The sequence below is a fragment of the Eleutherodactylus coqui genome, chromosome 8, assembly GCF_035609145.1.
Source record: "Eleutherodactylus coqui strain aEleCoq1 chromosome 8, aEleCoq1.hap1, whole genome shotgun sequence".
Lineage (NCBI taxonomy): Eukaryota > Metazoa > Chordata > Amphibia > Anura > Eleutherodactylidae > Eleutherodactylus > Eleutherodactylus coqui.
The window spans coordinates 74175310-74199823 of NC_089844.1; the positions used below are offsets into that span (position 1 = coordinate 74175310).

A 24514-nucleotide genomic window follows, 5' to 3' on the forward strand; every position below is an offset into this window, starting at 1 on the left:
ATGGCAGTAAACAAGCACAGATTAACATGGTTTGTTGATCGGCGAACCTTACAACGGGCCCAATTTCAACCCATTTACACAGATGTTTACTGTGGACATTCATACAATTAATGAACCGATGGAAGCTTTGTTAGGACTAAATTGTCCCCACATTTACCACACTATTTCTATTAAACCTATTGTGATCTAAGTCCAATTCCATAGACTTGGGAGACCCATAAATACTCTGTGGCGGGGTATACTGTCACATGTATGGCCAGCTTTAAGAATGCTCTAGGGCTTAAACTGGCTTCTTCCCCACATCCAAAGCCAAGATTAACATTTTGTGTACATGAAAACTCTTTACTCAATCATGCAGTTCTCTTTTACAAGCATTTGACTTGCAAATAAATAGTACTGGATTGTAGGAATCACGATTTTTTGATTTAAAATGGCAAAAAAAGACAAAAAGTGCCACTTGTAATTAGCTTTATTAGAATGTAATTACTAAATAAGAAAAATCACGAGATGCTCTCACTACTTAGCCTGCAGATTGTTCTAACTCCTAGGGAGTAACACTGCCCCTTGGTGGTAATTCAAAGAGATCTTTAAATTCTATTTAATAAGTTCTTTCTGTCCTAGAAAAGTAACTGAAATAACTGCACGATTCTGGAAATAACTGAAGACTATTCATAGGATACAGGTTTTTTTCCATTTTTTTATTACTTTATTTTCCTTAGCTGCTGCAGTCTGATAATAAACTTTGCATTAAGCTTTACCTACAACTTTATTCACGATCTATACACCTCTCTTACCTAAAATACAACTAGTAGGAGAATGTCTTGTGTAATCCAGTACACAACTCCTTGAATGTCCTCGCGTAATGTAAAAAGTTATTTAATTTTATACATTGGCTATGCCTATCAATATGCAGTATGTTATGATAATGCAGCTATAGAAATGGGGTCAGTAGACTATGTAATGCCTGGTGAAAATATTACAGATTTCCTTAACCTCCGTAGCCTATTTACTGATTCCATACTTGCAACTAAAGACCAGTACTATAGGTCCATGAGTTATTTACTGTCCGACTGTTGAGCGGCATGTTCACATGTGGCGTATATGCTGTGTATTGTTCACTGCGGATGCAGCACATTACGGTACGGGCCAAGTAGATAAGATTTCAAAAAATCTCATCCACATGCTACAGACAAAAATACACCGTATAAATTGACTTGTGGATTTTCCCCTATTTCAAAGGGGGAAATTAGGGGGAAAGCTGCACCAAAATCCATAGTTCCTTGCCTAAGATTAGTTACAAATTCTCTACAACGAAAATACATCCCATGTAGATGTACGTTCATGCAGATCACAAGTATGGCACTCGTCACGGACATCACCAACACATCAACCAAGACATAAGCAATGACCGCAAGGGACAAATACAGACATGTAATATAACACCAAAACGCAGGGAACGCAAAATAGGGCAAGTCACGTCAACTGCAGCACAGGGATGGGAAAGCTATCCCTAATAAACTTTGGTGAGGCAGACCGTGCCTTTGAAGCAGGGTGATCACCTCCATAGGTGCAGCTCTATGTCAGAAACCTAGGGGTCTAGTCTGTCCCTAGATAGAGAATAGAGAAGGTTTTTTTAGTGCAGATGGAAAGAGAAACACAATATAAGGTAGAAGTTAATAAGCCCCACACAAAATAATCACAGGTACTCTGCTGACATGAGTCCGTTGCCTCACAAGACATGTCAGTCAAGTAAAGAAATGGCGTCCATGTAGAGGTGGGCTGGGCACGGTATAAATATACTGTGGGAACACCTACCTGTTGGCCAAACAGTCCATATACCAAAGGAGATGTTGAAGAAGGGAACATCAAACACTGACGAATTTCTAACAAATGACACCTAAGGGACCTTCTGCAGTGACAGGAAACACTGAGAGATTTCTGCCAAACAACAAGGGACGGGCCTCTGCCGTGACAAGATATAGGCACTAATTGGCGCCGAATGATAGGGAGCATGCACCTAAGGCGCAATCACGTGGGATGGGGCAGATATCACCCCGGCTCCAGTTCCTGATCTCCCTATACACAGTACCTTAATAAGGCTGGGTTCACACGGGGCGGATTTGCTGCGGTTTTTCCGTTGCGGTTTTGCTGCAGAAGAACTGCTTCTGCGACAAAACCGCTTCAAAGGTTAATTTGGGCTTGCGGATTTTGCTGCGCATTTTCGTGCAGAAAAATCCGCAAGCGGTTTTTCTGCAGAGCTTTTTTACTTTTTGCCGTGTATTTTGTGCGGTTTTGGCTGCATCCATAGAGGTCTATGGACAAAAAAGCGCTGCGGAAAAGACCAAAGAATGAACATGCTGCATCTTTTAAAACCGCACCGCAGTTGCATTTCCGCACTGCGGCTGTGCGGAAAAAATCCGTCCTGTGAGAACAGCTTTTTGGCAAATCTCATTTGTGCTGCATTGCACTGCAAACGCAGCGGTTTTGCCGCGGCACGGATATTCAACGGCAATCTGCCCTGTGTGAACCCAGCCTAAGGCAGATACGCGGCAAAAAGTAAAAAAGTGCTGTGGAAAAAAAAACGCTTGCGGATTTTCGGGCGTAAAAATCCGCAACACTGAGAGATTTCTGCCAAACAACAAGGGACGGGCCTCTGCCGTGACAACATTCGCAAGCCCAAATTAACCTTTGAAGCGGTTTTGCCGCAGAAACAGTTCTTCTGCGGCAAAACTGCAACGGAAAAACCGCTGCAAATCCGCCCTGTGTGAACCCAGCCTTAGAGTGGTTTCCACAACAGCTTATTTTGAGCCAAAGGCTTGATTTGGGTCCAAAAGCTACATGAAATACTGACACACAAAACTGTCCTTTTTCCAATAAAAAGGTTGTGTGTGAAATGTCTTCATTGGGGTTTCCCAGTGCTTTTTTTAGTTCAAAAATACTGCAGATATGACTTCAAAGTCTAGGGCAAAATATTGAAGAGTCTACATACAAAGTGTTTTGATCTTTAGTGTTTTCGTGGCATTTTTTCAAAACACAATATGCTCTGGGTATGGCTTTTTTTTCCAGTGTGTTCCCATTAGCTTCTCTACTGGACCTCACAAATGCTTGTAAACGAACGCCAATAATGCCAGCCCCATTGGTTGTCTTCCAGCTTTCTTATAACATTCCAATACATGAAGTTTGAAATGGTGGAACATATTTTTTTTTAATTTGACAACGTAGGTAGTTATTTTTACAAGATATGTAGTTGAGAGCCTCTGGCCTTTACTTAAGAGGGGCTAGATTGCCATGTATATTGATCTTTCCAGTACAGAAATACATGATGCAGGGACAAATCATTAATGTCCAGGGCCATTGGGTCCCCGAGCCCCTACGTGTTATGTTTCTGCTGGGCAAATGTATGGCGCCCCTTACGGACCTCACCAACATGGCCAAGCCGTGATTAATGTCCACAATGGACAAATACAGACATCTATGAAATCAGTGAAACACAGGGAACACAAAATAGGGCAAATAACAGTGACAAAAATACAGTGATGGGAACGCTATCCTTAACTAACTTTGGTGTGGCAGATCCTGCTTAAAAGCAGAGCAATCGCTCCAATAGAGGAACCTATGCTGCCTAATCTGTTCCTATATGGAGGACAGAAATTATGTTAAATGTTGATGGAAAGAGTGATAAATCTGACACAGTATTCGGTAGAAGTGAATAAACCCCACACAGAATACATAACAACAGGTACTTAGCTGACAAGACTCCGCTGCCTCACCAAATACCTAAGAGAGGACAATAACTGGCGCCCATGTAGAGGCGGGTATGTAATTAATAGACTTCTATTATGGCTGATTGGTCGGCTAGGGAAAACACCTCCCTGTCGGCCAATCAGTCCACACCACAGGAGATGTTGTGGCATGACTGTACTGCAGGGCACATTATACACTGAGCCCACTGGGGGATTTCCTTTAGGGGTCCTCTGCAATGACAAGAAGAAGGCAGAACAAATGTCTATTTGTAAGTTCATGTGAGTCTTCTACACACGGAAATGCAGTCCATGGACAGCTTATGGTCACGTGCGTCGGGGCTGATGTTGTGACTTCTTCATTGCAGCTGGTGTACCACAATACTACCACTATGAGATACTGGAAAAGTTGGAAAAAGATTTTAACCCTTTATTGGACACCCTATCACTACACTGCTATGTTCATCTGACACTACTGGATTATAAAGAACAAATCCTTCACCAACAATACAATATGTTGTATTAGTTAAGAGTTTTGCATATCTGCATTAATCAAGCACTGAGTTCTTAATATATAATAATAGTGTTTAATTTTGTAATTTGCAGCTCTTACTGGAATCAGTGTTGGGTTTGGTTTCAGAATTTAGCAGCGACGTCTTAATGGCTAGTTGGATTGGCTTCACTGCATCTTGGGTTTTGATCTTGTTCCAGTGAATTTTATGAATGTGTTTGGTTAATTTAGGAGTTCTGACATCATTCTTTTGGAAGACAAAAAGAAAAAAAATGAGAACAAAAATAAAAACAGCTCAATAAACTTTCTGCATTGAAATTAACCAAAACAACAGAAGAACAAAACAGATATATCCATACAATAAATGGGATTTTATTAGGGAGCACTGAGCCAACTGGCTGCAGTCCTCTATTCACTCCCAGTCACTCTGGCTATCATTTCAGGTTTCCAGATTGTCTATTAGCAGTCTGGCAGAGCGCTCCTGTTGTCCTGTGTTATATAAATATGCACACAAGCTTAAAGGGCAACTCCATACAGAGAAATCTTCCAATACTCTGCCTATTCCTAGAGCTAATGCTTATTTTTGTTTGTGCTTGCTATATATAAGCATTTATTGGATATGTGACTGCGTGTTAAAGGGGTATTCTGGTAACATTAAGTTATCCCCTATCCACAGGATGGGGAATAAATAACTGATCGATGCTGGGATCCCCACCAATTGCCAGTACATTAGTCCCATGTCCCCCGAAAAAACGGCAAAATGAATAGAGCAACGGTACACATCTTCGGCGAATACGCCATGCAATTAAATGGGAGCGCCTAAAATAGGCAAGTTCAAGCGGTTGGCATAAATGAATGCAGCAGTCGCCAAGCATGTGCGCTGCAGCTCCATTTACTTTGCTAGTCTCTCAGGGAACATAGGACCCCCATTCAGGTGATTGGTGGGGTCTCAGCGATTAGACTCCCACCACTCAGTTATCTCCTATCCTGCAGATACGGAATAACAGAATGTCACTGGAATCCCCTTTTAAGGCTCACATACACACTAGGGAAATGTTGGCAGAGGTTGCCGATTTAATCAGGACTGGCTATCTGATTTGTATTGGGGCCTCCATACTCTACCCAACAGACAATGTCAGGGCGAAGAAGGATTGAGTGCGTTAAATTTAATGCTCGATCCTTTTGTTCTCCTGTAGATAAGCCGATGCCAAAGCTGTCTGGCAATGGCTCTTTTTACTCAGCCTATTGAAAACACATGAACACTTGGCTGAACTGAGAGTTCATGTGTATGTGAGAATCGGGAAAATAGCTGTTGGCTGAATGTTCTACTGGAGGTGTATGAGCATGCTTGGGGTGCGTTCAAATGTCACTGATTTGCTGTGGATTTTGTCCCAGATTTTGGTGCGGATCTGCAACAGATTTCACCCCTTCAGTTTGAATACAATTGAAAGGGTAAATATCTGCTGCAGATCTGCACCAAAATCTATAGCAAACCAGCCCTTAAACTTACCTCGTAGGTCACAATGCACTCAACAGACTCATTCTCTGAGATGCCCACAATCCATTTCTCCATGACAAATGGCGGCTGAGAAAAAAAAGATACAATATCCAACATATGATGTAATTAGATATAATAACAGAAACGGTAACAGTTACCCGCGTCCCTTCTATGCATTGTGTACGGTAATCACTTCCCTACTGCTTTTTGTGCTGTTGCAACATTTAAGTTGAAGGTTTTACTTTCCCTCCCATTGGAATTCTCCATTGAGTTTTAGAGGGTTGCATCTATAGTTTGATGGGTGACCAACAATGAAAGTTTCATATTTCTGCATAGCAGATGCATTTAGATTTCTCAATTGTGGGAAGTCAATTTATTCCTACGGTATGAGGGACAATGTCAGCTTTATTCTTATGCATAGCACCAGCAGCCATCTTTGTCTACAATACCGCAAAACAGGCAGGTGTCTATGTATGGAAAACATCTCAACAATAGTAAGTGATTCGTCTGCTTGTTTTATATAATTCAGACTAAAGATATTGATGGTAGAGATATGGGAGATACACAGAAATGGAAGATTTCACTTGGCTGTCTCTGCCCTCCAATGACTCTTACAGAGGCTGCCATGTACAGAACCGGCAGCCGTCACTTTGGGAACACAGGATCCTTCTTCTCTGCTAGCTGTTGGATTCACATTGGTCAGTCAATTATGGTGCATCCTATGTTGTACATGAACGCACACACATATATTACTGTGTAAAGGTTTTAGGCAGGTGTGGAACAAATGCTGCAAAGTAAGAATTTTTTCAAAAACAGAAGGTGACTCTGATTGATGATAAATTTACTCTGCTGCAGGACAACAACCCCAAACACCCGGCCAATGTCATTAAGAACGATCTTCAGCGAAAAGAAGAACAAGGAGTCATGGAAGTGATGATATGGCCCCACAGAGAGTCCTCATCTCAATATCATCTAGTCTGCCTGGGATTACATGAAGAGATTTGAGCTAGCCGACATCCAATAAGAGCTGTGGTTAGTTCTCCGTAATAACACCAAAAAAGATGTCCCTTAAATATTTAGACTACACATCTAATAACACAACACATAACACTAACCTAATAACAGACAATAAAACAACACACGTACGTTAATACACAAAAGGTAATAAAAATGGCATGGTGACACCGGAAGAAGCGGGAGTGAAATGTGTACCGGGTGTGGTGGGTTACCCTCCTTTTTCACCTCCCATATATTCACATGCTCTTAATAATTCTTGGGTTAATTTTCTATTTACTGTAATGGTTTCTGTGTATATATTTTTGGCATGGGAAGGATTATATACATATATACATACACACACATTTGTTTGTTTTTCACCTTATTGTTCTACACTTTCTTTGTCTGCGTATTCTGCCTTTTGTATCTTATATATAGAATCCTGTGTGTTGTATTAGTGTCAGGCACATTTTGTTATTAGGATAGTGTAGTTCTCCAGGACGTTTGGAACAACCTCCCTGTCACGTTCCTTCAAAAACTGTGTAAGGCTACCTACACACAAGAGAGCATGATATTGGTCTGTGAACGTGTGATTTACCCACGGACGCGAGGCGATTTTCAGGCAAAACACCTTGCATCGCATCTGAAATTCTGATCCTCTTGTGCCAGTTTCAGGCGCAATAGAGGATTGGAAGTGTTTCCCATTGATTTCAATGGGAAACCTTTCATCGCACGGTATGCAAGAGCCATGCGATGCATTAAAGATCCCATTGAAATCAATGGCCGATGCGTTTCGAGGAATGTGAAGAGATAGGACATTCAGCGACTGAATATGTATATGACTCCACTCAAAAGAATGGGGTTGATATTCACGCGAGATTTGTGCGTCTCGCAAGAGTTTCTCGGCCTTGTGAAGGCGGGCTTAGTCTACTTAGAAGAATTGATGCTGTTTTGAAGGCAAAGGGCGGTCACACCAAATATTGATTGGATTTAGATGTCTTTTGTTCACTCACTTAGCATTTTGTAATTTGACAATAAATCTATTTCCACTTCTATTTTTTTAAAGCATTCTTACTTTTTCGCATTTTTCCACACCTGCCTAAAACTTTTTCCCAGTACTGTACAGTGTGTAATTGTTAACCTTCCCTTCTCCCTTCACAGTAATATGTATGCTAGGATTGTGGTACCAGTAATGGATTTGCTTGGGCTTTTCACATCACTTACTTTGCACATTCTTAGAACCTCGGCCTCTGGTAGATTTCTTGTGAACGTCACATCCTTTATGTAGGTTATAGCAATTTCATCTCCATCAAGTTCCATGTATAGTTTCCATTTACAATCCTGAAATAAAGATAAGCTGTTTTAATATGGAAACAATGCATAGGATAGGTGATATTAGCGTGATTGGTGGGGGTTTCACTGCTGAGAACCCAAACAATCCTGAAAACGGGGTCCAATGTCCTCAGCTGTCCCTGTGGTGCCATTTCTCCCACCCGTACTGGCATCACATTGAATGCAGTGGAGGCCATGTATGTGCGACTGCAGCTCTATTAATTGTCATGGGGCCGATGGAAATAGCGGAAAGCTTATATTCGGCTATCTCCGGAAGTCCCAATAACAATGAATGCAGTGGCGCCACACATGCACAGCTATTGCTCCATTCAATCTCCTCTTCACTGCAGGGGTTGCAATGATCCACAGTAAGGAGAAGGGGTACATAGGACTCCTGTACTTAAGATTGGTGGGGTCTCAGCCATGAGACCCACAGCAATTAGGTGATCAAAGTGTATTCAGGTACAACCCCTTTGAGCCCATCAAGAAGTGGGTCCTTCGGAAGGAAAAAAAATACTTTTTTGGCCCCATGTTTGAATGTTGTTGTCTATAAAATGGGACTTACACATTAAGTACATGTTAGTCTTCGTCCCACTCATCGGATCAGGGGAGCCAACAGTTGAGCGCAACCTCTATTGTAGCTATTTAGCCTGAGCCCCTGACTATAGTACCACCTCTGGTGTCGCTCTGATGGCGGTCTTGCACCAAATGCCTTTAATGCTAAGATATAGCACTTGCCTTTGTTAGACATTTCCTAATAAAGCGTATTAAAGCGGGGTTGTCTGTATGTAGAAAACTCCCCCAATAAGTGCTGAGCAGTCATTAGTCCACACCTCCTAGGGGATATATACTGCGGTTAGCGTATGTAGCATCCAGTGAAGCTTGTAATGGCTGTGACAGCTCTAACCATTTAATTAAAGAAAAAAAAATCTATTTATCTACACATACATAACTTACGAAAATGACATAAAAATAAAACACATGGAAAATAACATTTTTTTTGCCACTTAACAAATACAAACTGAATAGACTGCATGTCATGGGTCAGGAAATTTCCTTATGTGCCTGTGAGGCATGCAATGCATTGATCAACAATTAATTTCAAGCACATGGACTACAGATGCCTAAACATTTGATGGATTAATTTAGCATAAAATGTGTGATGTGCTCTGAATAATGATGTCTCATGCAATGCAGGCTCCATCTCTCCAGCAATAAATATATGTTCGCAAGTAAAAAAAAAAAAACATAAAAAAATTGTGCATATTGTCATAAAATAGTTCTGACAGCACTTGGTTTGCAATGTTTAGTGTCACTTGTAGCTGAAAGAGTTTGCTTCCGCTCCACTGGGTTCCGGTTTTCAATGGAAGAAATGGCGCAGGCTGCAGCGCCATTTGTTCAGTTAATAAAACGGAATTGTAATGGAATGGAAGCGAACTAAAAGCTTTCCACTTACTTTCCGTTTTTTTTTTAAAGCCCATTGAAATCAATGTGGTGAAAAATGAAAACGTTTATTTTAATTTTAATTCCGTTTCTCTGCTCCAAAAACAGAACAAAGAGACGGAATTGTAACTGGCAGCCCAAACGAAAGTGGAAATGCACCAGCTTGTTATTGGCTAAGCGAAGGTACAATTTCAATTGATGTAATATGCATACAAAGTCTCCAGAAATGCCGCATCTAGGTGTGAGCAGTAGTTCAATAGAGAATTACGAAACACGCTAGAAATTGTGTTTTTTTGGTCTTTTTTCTAACTTTTTGTGTGTTTTTTTTCAAAACTGCAGCAAGCTCTAGATATGGCATTTTAGTATAGGCCTCTTTCACGTGGGACAGACTATTCCGCAGGACACTGCAGATTTTGATGCGGAATTGAAAATGACAGAATTCTGCAAATAGACCTGTGGATTTTGCCAGTGGAATATCTTGCAGCAGCCTGCAGAATATTACGTCCTGTGTGAAAGAGCACTTAGGCTTCTCCATGGGAAAAAAAAATGCAGAGAAAGATTCATGTGTGACAAAAATACCACCCAAAAAACGCCTCTAAAAACGCATGCATTAGTTAGAAAAATCATTAGTTTCTTATAGTTGCATTTTTTAGAGGCGAGAAAATACCAGGAAACGTCTACAAGGGAAATGCAATTTATTTCAGTTTATGAATAAAAAATCTCAAATTTTTGTAAAAGTCCCACCTGTGCAAAATTTTGCAATTTTTAAAACCTTTTTGTGCCCGATCATCACTTTTCTAAGAGCGGGTGGGGCTTAGCAAATTTTTTGACAGGGTCTGCCAATGCCCATCAGCCTCATTATAAACTGCTGTAAATTCTAGAGGATATCTATGCCATCTCATATATATAATTCAGATTACATTAGTACGCTATGGAAACTCTCATAGATGACCCTTGACTATTGCATCAGTAGAAAAAAAAGCTAAAAAGTGCACCTTTTGTGACTACTAATTAAATTCCTTGGACACCAAATTTTGTGACGAGGTTGAAGATACTGTTACATGGGATGATTTCATGCAAAACTGAATGATAATTGTTCAGTGCAAAGAAAGGCAACGATCGAACGATAATGCATTGGCTTATCAGTCGTTAATGCAGATGTAAAAATAGTTTGGTCGTTGCGTATAAAAAGCGGTCATTCAGTCCTCCCCATTTATTGGCACGGTCCCCTGAAGAAATGTAACGATCATCTGCGTGTGTAAACTGACTGCATATTAAAGCAAACGTCATCATTCGCTCGTTCCAAGGAATGTCTAGCTTTGTGTAAAAGGAACCTTAAGTATCAATACAAAAAAACCCAAAAAACTGCATCACAAAGTAAAAATGCAGTAAAAAATGCATAAACTCCCTAAGAGAGAACAACGAAATCTCACCGCAGCTGGAAAAAAATGGTAATCTAATCTACGCAAACGGAGCCATCTGTATCACCTATTTCCTTCCAGATAGAGAACTGAGCTCATGAAGCTCAAGGAGGGCAGCTGATGGCACACACCCACCGGCACGCACTATGCCAATACCCTACGAGAGACTCGCAGGCGGCACTCTGCAGTCTCTTGCGCACTCCTCAGAATGCTGATAAACTTTACCTTACGTGGCCACATCTACATTTCAGCCCCCTCTGATAACAATACGCGTTCTCTAAATAAAAAGCAAAAAAAAAAACCCAAACAATTCTCCCCGCTGTTATTAAAAGTACTAACATGTTGACGACGCTTCAGCTCTTCGCTATTATCTAGCTCAGCTGCCGAGACCCGCTGTTTCCAAGTCATAACAGTTGAACATTCATCTATGGCACCTGGGTTATTTTTCATTATGTTAAACCCGACTCACTTTATTCTTCTCGGATTTACACAAAAAAAAAAAAAATCCTGCTAATACAAGTAAGAATAATCTGCTCCTCTCCTTTTAGATCTCGGGTGTCGTGACCCTCCAAAAGCTTTGTCCCATGAGATAGTCTTAAAAAAAAAAAACTCGGCCGGGTAGGGATCTCTCCCAAAATTCCATTAATAGTCCTCTCTTAACAAATGTAGGTTCCAGGGTCTGAGACGAAAGGATGTTTTAATCTCTTCAGGAAAACAATGTCTCATAATGATGTAAAGGACTATTGCGGTACTGATGTAGAATCATAAATTATTCAGCACCTTTCACTTGGCATCACTGTGATATCCTCATTAGTAGTGGCTCACAGTTACTGTCAGATGGTGTCCGTACAAATGCAGGCATTATATTGTCTTTGAGATGTGCAGCTGGTTTCGTGACACTGCCAGTATATGAAAACATGACGCCAGTTTGTTTTATTTAGTGCTAAACCTTCCAGTTTGTAAAAACAAGGCTGACACAGAGCCTGACATGAGGCAGAGAAAATAATTAGCTCCCATTTTCTCAGCCTCCCATTTCCTTCTCCCCGCTGTGATTCCTTTCCACTAAACCACCACATGTCAGTCGAAATGGGAGGCAATTAGTGGGCTCATTTCAGTCCCCACAACTGTGCTGAAAAGAAAGTATTTATGATGGCACAATGAACAGCTGAAAGATTAAATAACATTTGCCTTTTGAAAAGAAAATGACTTCAAGCTAAATGGCCAATTTTTGATTATTCTCAAACAAGCTTAGAGTAGTTGGTTTTTTAAAAATACAAGAAAGGAAAATGAGTCATTTTTAGGTGGAAGAATCAAATAAAATCTTGACACTGTAATGCAAATGACTGATGTTTTATTGCAAAATATGTAAATGTATTATACCCTTAACAATGGCGCGTGTCTAAGGTCAGCCCGGATTGCTACTAACTAGACAAGGTTACTATAAGATTGCAAATTTTTTTTTTTTTGTTTCGTATGTTTGAAACAAGGGCCTTTGGGGTATTCTTAAAGATTACACTGAAACAAGTCAAATGAAGCATACTTTTAATGGCACAATACACAGTTCAGGATATGAAATCGCTTTGAAAACATCATCATGCCTGACATGTTTTCATGACTAGATGACATGTAGCCGAAATGAAGAAAGGCAGAATAATGCACTTTTCTACAGGGTACTTTTATTTTGGGCGGGTGTTGTGTTTAGAAAGTAGAACAGCTGATTGTGTTCTTCCGTTAGATTATTTTTCCAGTGTCGCCTTTCTTTTTTTTTTTTTTACTTGTACGGTGCTGTGTTTGACATGATTACGGATGATAAAACCGTCACAGCTTGATGCACGCTCAGATTTAGTGAGGAGTGTAATGTGATGGGTATTAAAAGGTAGCATATAGGAGAGCTCGGAGTAACAAATTCCTAAACTATCAATAGTGTGTGTGTACAGGGTGTCCCAAAAATATTGCAAATGGGAGAATGGCGCTGTAGAGGTATTGTTCCATCTGCCCATTTGCATACATTTCCCAGAGGAGCATGCATGGCCTTATAAGTCTCCTCGCTCACCTTCTAGGTGCTCTCCTTAAGAAGAAACTATACCCTTCTTAAAAAATGTTGTATACACACTTTATCAGCTTATAACTCACTGGGGGTGGAGATAGTTGAACAGGATATAGGGAGGTTTTTCTGTCTGCAAATTATAGGCCCATTGGTGAGAGGGGTAAGTTTCTTGTTACACGACTATATAGGTATTGCATGGGCCTAGGGGAAGGACTGCTAAACAGTCACTGTTGCATTTCAGCTGGTGTAAATTATTATTTCTTCCCGTCTTTGTCACTCCTTCTGAAAGTTCACCAATATGCACTGCATGTAGATAGCAAATGTTAACTCGACACTGAATGCATTAAATACATTGTCGCATATATATTAAAATTTGCATGCCATATCCTTAATTGATAATAATGTACTGTAGCTGATATGACCATATGTAAACACACTTGTTATACAGTTTCGGGTAGTTCTGGGATCATCATCAAACTCTAACTAAACTTCGCCTACAGGTAAACCTTCCTACATATACAAATGGAGGGCGGACCTGGGCAGGGAGCTTCCTGCTTTGGAATGGCATCAATTGACTACTAAGCTTTCGATTAAGATTTGCAATCATGGAAGCAGGCTGTAAACTTTTAACTAGCTGGTACATCACTACCCTGAGATTGTCCTGCATGTTTCCTGGGGTATCTGTCTCCGTTTTGGAGGTTTTGGGGGTATGGGCACTTTTTGGCATGTTTGGTGTAAAATGCCCTAGGCTCCATCGCTTCCGGATTCAAGGTTACTCTTTATTATTTACCATCACAAATTTAAGCTTATCCAAATCACCTTGGGAGGCGCTTTCTCAAGTACACGTTTAGATGGGTCTCACTGTGTTTTCTGTCTGTCCATATAGCTATTGCTCGCTCCTAGAGGAAAGCATTGTTCAGTATTGACCTTATTACAATCAAATAGTCCTTGATAATGGTTAATGAGAAGTCGATGGTCATTCTTACTGATCGTAAGGAACTTTTCGAGAGTACCTGGGCATCCTGGTATCAATACTCTCCCACCATGAGGTTGTGGAACCCCACAGTCCAAGATTAGATTCCCCCAGTAAATATCAGTCAGTCTATTAGTGCCTCTTCCACCCCCCCTGCCTTATTTGTAGTCTGGCCCATTTGTTCTCATAACTATAATTTGCAACTTTTGACTTTTGTGCCAGCCTCCGCTACTTCTAAAAGGGTACAAAAAGGGTCATGGCCGCACTTGGCCTGTCAAGTTTACTACAATTTATGCTTGGCATAGGTTTCAGTCTGGTGCACGGAGGTGCCGTCAGATGCAATTAGTGTACTAAGAGACGTAAGCCTCTTAATACATTTGCTACAATTAGCCCAGCGTAAAGTTTACTAAGACCGGCGTATGAAACATCATTCCAACTAAGTAGGCCGCAATGTCCTAGCAAACTTTAGCCTGACTTTGTCAGTGGTTTTTGATGCATTGTCAGTTTATCGTTTGTGCAACTGTTTAGGTAAAGCATTAAATGCCAATTTTAAGTCTGCTATATCTGTAGATAGATGAAAGACGTGATGTGAGGACGAGGCTGTATTATTTCGGTTTTGGTTCTGTAGCATCTTTTCTCCTGATTTTCATGCATCTTTTTAAAATTAAAGTAAAAATAAAAAACTATGACAAAAACGAAAAAAAGTGTCACATGTGTATACAATCTAAGCCTGGTGTGGAAGCAGTTACAGATATGCAACTTATAGTATGTAACTTATTTTACCTAATCGTGTGAAAAAAATACACATATAACCAATACTTTTCATAGCAAATAGATTCTGTATGGTAAATTCATTAGAAGCAGATGTTCACGAAGGCGCTTTAAATCTGAGCTCCTGGCATGTGTGATAATGTACAGTGGGGGGTGCTGTTATCCTTTGTTCTACACTGGCTAATGCTAATGAGCTGTGAAATGCTGACATCAGAGATCATTATTTATATACATATTGAGAAAAGTCTCCTGAGAACCCCTATGAGTGATTTACTTTCTATTTATCCAGGAGCTTCGAAATATATTTTTTAAGTTGTGTACAACAACAGACATACCTGTTTTTTAAAGGGGTGTGGTTTAAGTGTGGATGGGTGGGGCCTGATAATTACAATATCAGCTGCACATATTTATCGGAATCAATCAAGAAAGGACCATGAGGGGCCAAGCACACAGCATTTACACATCTGCAGACCACGTAGGGCAACACATTAAATCTCTTCAGGCCTATATTATATTTACATTGTGGTGTTTTTTCGGCGTACATATTAACGTGCCATAGGTATTACAAACCATGTTTTTTTCGGCATATGTCTCATTATTACACCTCAGCATACTTTTCTGAATTACATAAATTATGATTTATAATATACAGGGTGATTCAAAAGTCAGGTCCACTAGGAATATCTTCTGAATGAAAAGAGATACAAGTGGGAAACTTTGTAGAAAACTTAGTTGGGTGGGAGTAAACTTTTTGGAATTATGGTGGTGGCTGTTGGCCATCTTGGATTGAGCCTAAGAAACTTCAATGGAAAGGGAAACATAGGATACATTGTTTAAGGGTAGAATTTCATCAGAAATGTATAGGTGTAGCTATTTTTAATACCTGCAACCATTTTGGAGTTATGGATGATGACATGTTAAGTATTAATAAAGTTGTTTTGTTGAATGACAGATAGAACAACTATAAAAAGTCTGGTACACGCCCCCACCCTCCCACAAAGAAACTCTTGACTAGAGACTCGAGAGAGCATCGCCTTTTTCGAGTACCTGCTAGCTCGTCCCTGAAGATTCGGGGAGGCTGCGGGGGTCGGGGGCGGCGCGGGGCAGTGGGTAGGAGAGTGAGAGAGATCCCCCTCTCTCTCCCTCCCGATCACCTCTGCAACCCCCCGCTCACCCCCGCGCCCCCCCCCCCCCCGAATCTTCAGGGACGAGCCAGCAGGTACTCAAAAAAGGCGATGCTCTCTTGAGTATATCGCCTTACCGAGTATGCTCACTCATCTCTACTCTTGACCAATGAGTAAGGATAGAACATTTTTGTTGTATAAAGCACCAGCAGAGAAACGTGTTTCAAGGCCAATGGCTTCTTCCTCAATCAAGCTGGGATACAGAGAGTGTGGAATGTAGTTATTACTTAGCTCAGTAATATTGAAGATAGTAGGTGAGGCACCAATACCAGAGAATGTTGCTGTGTGGTGCTGGCAGATTTTCTACCTTTATTCATTGGTTAACATTTCTTTGTGGGACAGTTGTGCCGTGTACCAGACTTTTTATGGTTGTTCTATGCTATATCCCACTTCCACTTTAAGGCGAGGCATCCATTTGGTTGGCAGCAACAACTCTACCTCTACTCTTCGCTCATGACCATCGAGCAATCCCAAACCTCTAGGGTTGCTCACATTTTCTTTCATCCATACATGCTGAAACCATATATGGTATGAAAAGTACTAATCACGTCTTTTCAGGTACCAGAAGATGCTGTTAACAATCTAAGACAGAACCAAGCTCATTCTGATGGTCGGTAACAGACTTTCGCATGAGGTGGCAGAGGCTTTCAATCAAGAACACCCAGGAAGACAGCCAGCGAGTCAGGAAACTGATTAAAAAGTTAAGGGAACCCAGTAATGTCCAGGGCAAACAGAGAACGGGTCATATATATGTCAATGGCAGATGTATGCCACTATATAGGCACACAGTTGCATGAATCTGGGGCATATGTCCAGCAACACATTTCCACTGTGCACATTGAAAGTAAAGTCCCAATTGTTATGTCAAGAAACCCTGGCAGACATCAATTAAATTACAGTCAGCTTTTATATTGCACCAGTGCTTGTCCCTATGATATTATTGATAGATCTGCCCCATTATTTGCAGGGGATTATACAAGCATCGCTCAGGTATTATAAATGTTTTATTATCACATCCCGTCCTAAGTTAAAATGATAATGGAAAATTGATTTGATGTTTTCAGCGGTTTATTATTTCTTCCCTTTCATCAGTCTGCAGAATTAATTGATTTTTTTTCATCATTTACATGGGAAAATGGGCAGAAACTCATTTACTCTATAGTATTTGAATTAGAACACCAGGGTGCTAGTTTGACAGATGGAACGCTGTAGTCACACAACACCAAATAACTCTGTAATAGAATCAACTCTACGTTCTTACTGTAAAGGTGGGTAAGAAAAAATAGAGCAGGAGTGATGAAGGCTGATCTGTTCCACATGGGGTACTAATCTGCATGCAGAACACAGGATGGTGACTAAAGGTAACCTGAGAGCAATCGAAAAATTGTGACAGATTTATAATAACAGGAGCAGAAATAGCTGCATATAAAATAACAACTCGCAACAGAGCTCTGCTTAATCTGAAAGCTCCACCTTTTGAAGCCGCTTTAAAGAATTTGCTAGAAAATTGCAGAAAACTCTAGATGACTAATATAATGATTAGTCAAGTAGAGTTTTTTTTATAATACTTGTTACTTTGAGATGCAAGGGCATTCCTATTACAATTTAGAAGTATTGTATTACCAATGGTTACACATCGGATAGTTATTGTTTGCAGTAGCCCGTCAGTGGACTCCAGACGGTCATAAAATTGGTCTGAAGGGCAATTGCTGAGTATCTGAAATGTTCTGCAGTCCTGCAGGTTATTGTAACAATGATCCTACAGCTGCATTGAGTCTGTACAGTATGGAGGTGCAGAGGAGCTCTACTGCCTTATAGGCTCCTTTGGGTACCATTTGTGCAAAGGCTGTGTCATGGCACAGCAGGCACTGACGATCTCCAGGGATGCAGCTACCTGGCATATGATAGGGCTGATTGAATTGTCTATTGCCTCAGCTACCCTATCAGTGTCTTAGGGTATTTATTCCGGCTCCTCTATGCCGGTAACACTGTTGTATAGAGGTTTTGTATATTTGCCTTGGTGCTTCTAAGCGCTTCATTTGTGCTCTCTTTGTAGGCTTTTGCTCTTTTTCTTTTAGAACTTGGTTCATCTATTCATTTAATCTTTCCCGCCCTGTCGTAAATTTTTCTCTTTACACCATTTTACACCTAAGGAAGTTTAGGGGAGTAATTTGGATTCTAGTCATGGGGTCATCCTTATAAGGGTGGGTGTTCCACTTTACTGACAGGTCCAGACAGGACAGTTCTAGGGAAACATTCTATGCCTTGCTTTCATTTGCACCATCACCTGTTTCCTTTAACACATCTATCAACCTATAAGACCCTATATTAGACATGTCAGTCAGCTCGTTGCTGTCACCTGTTTCTATTTCTATATCTGTTGGTCGGTTTCCTTGACAGGACTGGATGGAAATGCACTTGGTGGCATAAAATTGCTGTCACTGTTTTTTCCTGTACAAAGATTAAAGGGGTATTTTAATCTCAGCCACTTAAGTCCACACATAGATGCATAAACTTTATACATATTGCGATTTTGGAGATGGAAAGGTTCCACAGGGCTCCTATAACAAAGGAGAAAATAGAGTAGATCCTCTTTATGCTTGAGTTGGGTACCCAGAGAAGATGAGTACTCATTGTCTTATTATCCAGACGAAAGCAGCTCAACCATGCACTTGTCCACCCATCGGGTCTGGAGTCGCAAAGAAACAATAAAATCATGGTAGTCGACTGGGCATCACTGAAGTAAAATTTTAGAGGTAGTTACAATAGTTGCCCCCTATAGTAACCAATCTGATTCTGTTATTTCTTTAGGGGATATTTAGAAAGTGAAATTGTGGTACGCGGGAGCTGGACTTTGGTATCATAAAATAATTTCCCCTTTATGCTCAATGTTTTTATAATATTTACAGCGATGTGCATTGTCTATTTTCCACTGTATAATGTATCTACAGGAGGTGGCGTGTTCTGATCCAGTTAGTATAAAGGCAGGAATCAGCCCAACTATAGTTACATATGCATAGCCAATCAGAGCTCTTACTAGTTGGAGGAGTCCAGTTTATATGAAGCTAGACACACATCTAGTTGTACGAGTTGCTGTTTAGAGGTTTGGTTAGTTCACTTCAAGTAATTTCTGATATTCTCAGAGCCTGAGAGAGGCAGATGTGGAGGCCCACCTTTAAGGAGAAGATCAGACTTGCTTTACCGATACCTGTTATCATTACACGTAGGACACAGATGGCTACAGAAATCAGACATAGTACCACTGGTGTGAAAGCTTCCTAAAATAAGCTAGAGATTCTAGGGCCATGAGGACATCTCACAGTAGTGCAGTACATAGATCAACGTCAGATCAAGAGGGAATACGGCCACCACCAGTACCAAAACTTGTGTATTTGCTGTTTATCAAGGACTGAGCCTTCATCTTTATGGATGTTCTACCATTGCCCTTTTGAACAAGTAAACATTTGTTAACCTTCCTCCACTGACTGTCTGGACTTTATTTGGGGTCACACACTGCATCACATATCATCTACACCCAGGGAGCTATAACCAGGCCAGTGCACCATAGCATCACTCCACCATTATAACCACCATGGAACTGTTTAGGGGAAGCAACACAGTAGTCGACCACCATGAAGGGGAAATACCCAACACTGCACCATGACAAGTGACCAGCAACACAGCCCTTCGCTCAACGTTCCCGTTTCCAGTACGCCACAAAATGAATGAATAGTTATTTATTATGGACACTTTTCATTGACACACTTTGTAATACATGTCTTCAGTTTGCATGTGGGTAAATTTGTATTTTTCACATTTACATTACCTCTGGGCTGTTTCCAGACTTCAAATGATACCCAAATACAAGTTCTAAGTTCACTATCCGCTCTTCATCTTCATTTTCAAATGCAAGATCCTGAAACATAAATGAGATAAATGACATCAGTCCGAGTAGAACTTCTTTTTAAAGATCTCTATGCCTCCAACCTCCGTGAGTTTAGCGCGGCTGCAGGAGGACAGGCTCAGAAGTGTTTCTTAACAACTATTTTCTGTTCCTAAGTTGACATCACTGCTGGGGATAGATGCCTCCCACACACATGAATACTGGGAACAATAGCTTCAAACCCCTGGTGTTTGTATGATGCTCTGCAAGTTAAGAGTCATTCAAACTGCATTTCGCGTTCACAAAGTAAGGAATTGCTCAAAAGTATCCTTCATAAAAGCTCAGCTGGTTCTCACATCAATTAAATGGACTGACATGACTAATTTATTAGTGAAATAAATGATTTACTTGCGGTATTTTAAAAAGTAAATTGTTTGACCAACAGGCAGTTTTGATAGCTCCGGTCCTTGAATTCATATCACTAAAATTGAAGTGTAGGCCTCTATTAATGAGAACCGGCCACAGCAGGCGTACTGCATTTGGAAGAAAGTCTTCGTTCACATAGATCTGACTACTCAACCCAATCCAGAGATACGAGCTCATACTGATTTAGGACTTTTATGGAAGTTAACAACTTTGAGGGTCATTGTATTTTTTTTATCTAATGCAATAACCCCTGGTATGGGTGGTTGCAGTTGTATGGATACCTACACCGAATAGGCACTTTGTTAGAGACACCTGCTCTTCCATGATTGGAGCCTTCCTGTATGGATATTAGACATGTTACCCTCGAGTGTGGCATATAATCAAGTGACAAGTTTTCCATGGATCAGTTTTAGGGGGGACACCCACTGGCGATATTTTCTTTCTTGCGCTGCGAGAGCACGGGGAAACTCTTGCCTCACAGCGCAAGAAAGACGCCGAAATAGAACCGGCATATTGCTAGTGCTTTCAATGGGGCCAGCGGTAGCAGCGCTAGCCCCATTGAAAACATAAGGAGAATGCCGCGGACTTCTGCCACAGCTGTGAGGACCGTGGGGACCGCGGGGATAAAGGAATCCTCTGTCATAGCTGTGGCAGAAGTCCGCGGCTTGCTATCCCATTGCTTTCAATGGGATCGGCACTGCTGCTGATCCCATTGAAAGCACTGCTGTCTGGCAAGCCCCGAAGTATGATTATCAGGAAAGGGCTTGAAATATAAGCCCTTCCCCGATAATCATCAATAAGTGGTAAAAATTTTTTTTTCAAAATTACTCACCTCTCCGCCGCTCAGACGCGTCCTCCGGCTGGCTCCCCTGCACTGCTTTTAAGCTCTTTCAGCAGGCGTGGATTTAAAAATCCCTGCCTCCTGAAAGGGCTGTGCTAATTTGGCTGAGGGCTCAGCCAATAGCAGCTAGTGCTTAGCTATTGGCTGAGCGCTCAGCCAATGACAGATAGCCCTTAGCTATTCATTCATGAATAGCTAAGATATTGCTATTGCGATGGGATTTTTAAATCCCCACCTGCTGAAAGAGCTTAACAGCAGTGCAGGGAAGTCAGCCGGAGGACGCGTCTGAGCGGTGAGCAATTTTTAAAAAAAATTATATTTCAAGCCCTTCCCCGATAATCAGACTGCGGGGCTTGCCAGAAAGCAGTGCTTTCAATGGGATCGGCAGCAGTGCCGATCCGATTGAAAGCAATGGGATAGCATGCCGCGGACTTCTGCCACAGCTGTCACAGCTGTGACAGAAGACCGCGGCTTTCTCCATCTCTTTTCAATGGGGCTAGCGCTGCTGCCGCCGGCTCCATTGAAAGGAGACTTTTCCTTTACTCTTGCAGCGCAGTGGAGGAAAAAACTCCAGTGGGTGTGAGCCCTTAGTGTGAGACAATCGAGCAATCTGAGCAACTACCAACGACTCCTGGTCATTAGTGCTACACTAGCTGGGGCCGGGATTTCATACATTGTCAACCTTGTGGTGTTTTCTCGTGCAATAGTGCCAAATGTATACAGATATTGGTGTACTTAGGGAAAAAGATCCAGCAAAAGAGAATTTTGTGAATATAAACAACATGTCGACAAAAGGGGTCCAAGGAGGATGTGAAAGAATCATTCCGACGCAGGCAGTGCAAACTGCAGCCGAATACAACGCTGGTGATCGAACTCTGTCTGAATGCAAAACACATTCTTCCTTAGCATGGATTGGCCATAACAAAAGATGACCAGTTTGACTGCCATTGCTGTTTAAGAGAAACAGAAAGACAAGACTTAGGGTGGATTCAGACGACCGTATATCGGCTCGGTTTTCACGCCGAGCCGATATACGGTGTCCTTTTCTGCAGGGAGGGGGGACGATGGAAGAGCCAGGAGCAGGAACTGAGCTCCCGCCCCTTCCCCGTCCTTCGCCACTATTTGCAATGGGAGGGGCGGGGGCAAAGCTAAGTGCTGGGACTTAGCTCCGCACCCTCCTATTGCAAATAGTGGCAAGGGGCGGAGAGGGGGCGGGAGCTCAGTTCCTGCTCCTGGCTCTTCCATCCTCCCCCTACCCCCTGAAGACAAGGACACCGTATATCGGCTCGGCGTGAAAACTTAGCCGATATACGGTCGTCTGAATCCACCCTTAAATCGGGAAAAAAGCAAAAACATTGGGTCATTGAGTTGTGGAAAAACTTTGCCTGATCAGTTGAATCCAAATTTCTGTTGCACCATGCTGATGGGAGGGTCAGAATCTGGCACAAGCAGCATGAATCAATGAACCTTTCTGGACATAGGTCAACAGTTGAGGTTGGCAGTGGTAGAATAATAGTGTGGGGATTGTGTTCTTGGCATACTGTGGGTCCTCCTATACTTGCCGATGGACAGAATGATGAATTGCTGCACTTCTGAAGACCAAAGGAGATCCAACAGGTGTCTTGAATAAAGTAGCCATTCACTGCATTTTTTTCAAAGTTAATCATAATGAACTTTATTTAATGTCTTTTCATTCCACTCGGAGACTTTAATTTTGATTATTTTATTACTTTATTATAGAGCTTCATAATGCCACTTTATATTGCCTGTACACATAAAACACTAGGTAGCCCCAAAATGGCTCTTTCATTATAATGAATTTTATACATATTATCTGTATCCATATAGTGGTGGTTTCTCTCCTTGTACAGTGAATTAATACAGTTTAGGTATCCCTCACACGGGCGTATTTGCACGTATAAAATTTACATGCGCAATATGCAGAGAATAGAACGCATTGATGTAAATGGGTACAGGTACATTTCCTGATTTTGCGTGCACAAAACAAATACAACATGCTTTATTATCCTGTGCATTTGCTTACCAAAGGTCCCCATAGAAGTCTATGGGGGTTGCACAATACGCAAGGACAGGAAAAAGAACAAATCTGGAACTCATAAGGTTACATAGCCATTTAAATCTGGGCCTGCTTGTCTGCCGTGTGCAAATGAACATGACCTGCGAGCGCAAAAAGGACAATAAAATGTGCAGATACATGCCCAAAAAAGACTCATTCATAGCGCAAATATGTTGCTCTGAGGCGTGCACAAAAATGCACCCATATGAATGGGCTCCAAGGCCTGCCTCACACAAGCGTGTCAGTTCACGTAATACAGGTCTTCCACGTAATACGCTGAACCAATCTGCTATGGACGGCCATGTTGCTGCTCACACAACTGCTGCAAAATCTGCGTGCAAGAAAAATCGCAGTATGTTCTATCTTGGCGCGTGAGTATACATGTCCAAATAATACATGGCAATGAGCATCACGCAGCCAATGTCATTGCGTACTGGCTGTGTGCCGCGCACATATATCTCGCAGCCTGCACGTTGTGAGATATGCTGGTATGAGCCGGGTCTGACAGTGATAACGTTGACTGTTTCAGTATACAGATGCAGAAGACTTGAGTTTGCCATCTTGACATTAATATATGGTATTTGTAGGTAAACCTACTGCATTACCGTAACTCTTATGAGGATGCACTAAAGAGATAATCTCAGCTCTGCTATATTTATACGGTATATCGCTGTTCCCTAGGTAGAAGATTGGACATTATGTTATAGATTCGCCTGTGAATTAATGCTCTGAAGCCAGCAGATACACTATGAATAAGATTTCATTGACAAATGGCCCCACACAGGCACACACCAGTCAAATAGCTTCTTGGCACAATCTTCCAAGATTTGCATCCATAGATAGAGTCTGCAGTTGGCATAGTCTGCAGCAGTTGATCTTAATGTCACTGGTAGCGGATGTGAATAGAGAATGAATAGCATGCAGCTTTTTCTGCCTGTATCGCAGAGTTAATTTAGTTTCAACAAAGGATTTCTGGTCCTCTAAGTCACTGGTTAAGAGTTTCATTTCAGAATGCACAGCGAGTCCTGTTATGTATATGCACTGAGCCATATTTGAAGAAGGGTTTTAGTAACGGTTAGTTTTTGCTGAATGTGAGTGTGACAGGGATCTGATTCAATGTAATGGATACGTATCCAAATGCTACAATGTGTGCTTTTTTTGTTGAGCTTGTCCATCACTAATCTGTAGCATTGTGCTGGTCCTCTTAAAGGGAACCCGTCAGCTCTTTTTTGCCACTATGCCTTATAACATGAAATAATAATGCTTCTAAGCATATGCTAATTCCAATGAAGCCATATATAAATTACCACTAAAGAGTCAACTGGGCATCATCCAGATCAGGAAGAGTCACACAGTCTGGGGTCCAATTCT

General features: G+C 41.3%; 1 protein-coding gene across 2 annotated transcripts in view; it reads right to left on the bottom strand.

Moving 5' to 3' along the window:
* MAP3K20 (mitogen-activated protein kinase kinase kinase 20) overlaps positions 1-24514 on the bottom strand; it is a 187291-nt gene that overhangs the window by 3526 nt on the left and 159251 nt on the right. For both annotated transcript variants that reach the window (XM_066575837.1, XM_066575838.1), the window contains exons 16-19: positions 19743-19832; positions 7970-8086; positions 5762-5836; positions 4354-4498 (exon numbers count right to left, since the gene is read on the bottom strand). In XM_066575837.1, the coding sequence (XP_066431934.1) occupies positions 4354-4498; positions 5762-5836; positions 7970-8086; positions 19743-19832 (427 nt within the window). The remainder of the gene's footprint in view (positions 1-4353; positions 4499-5761; positions 5837-7969; positions 8087-19742; positions 19833-24514) is intronic.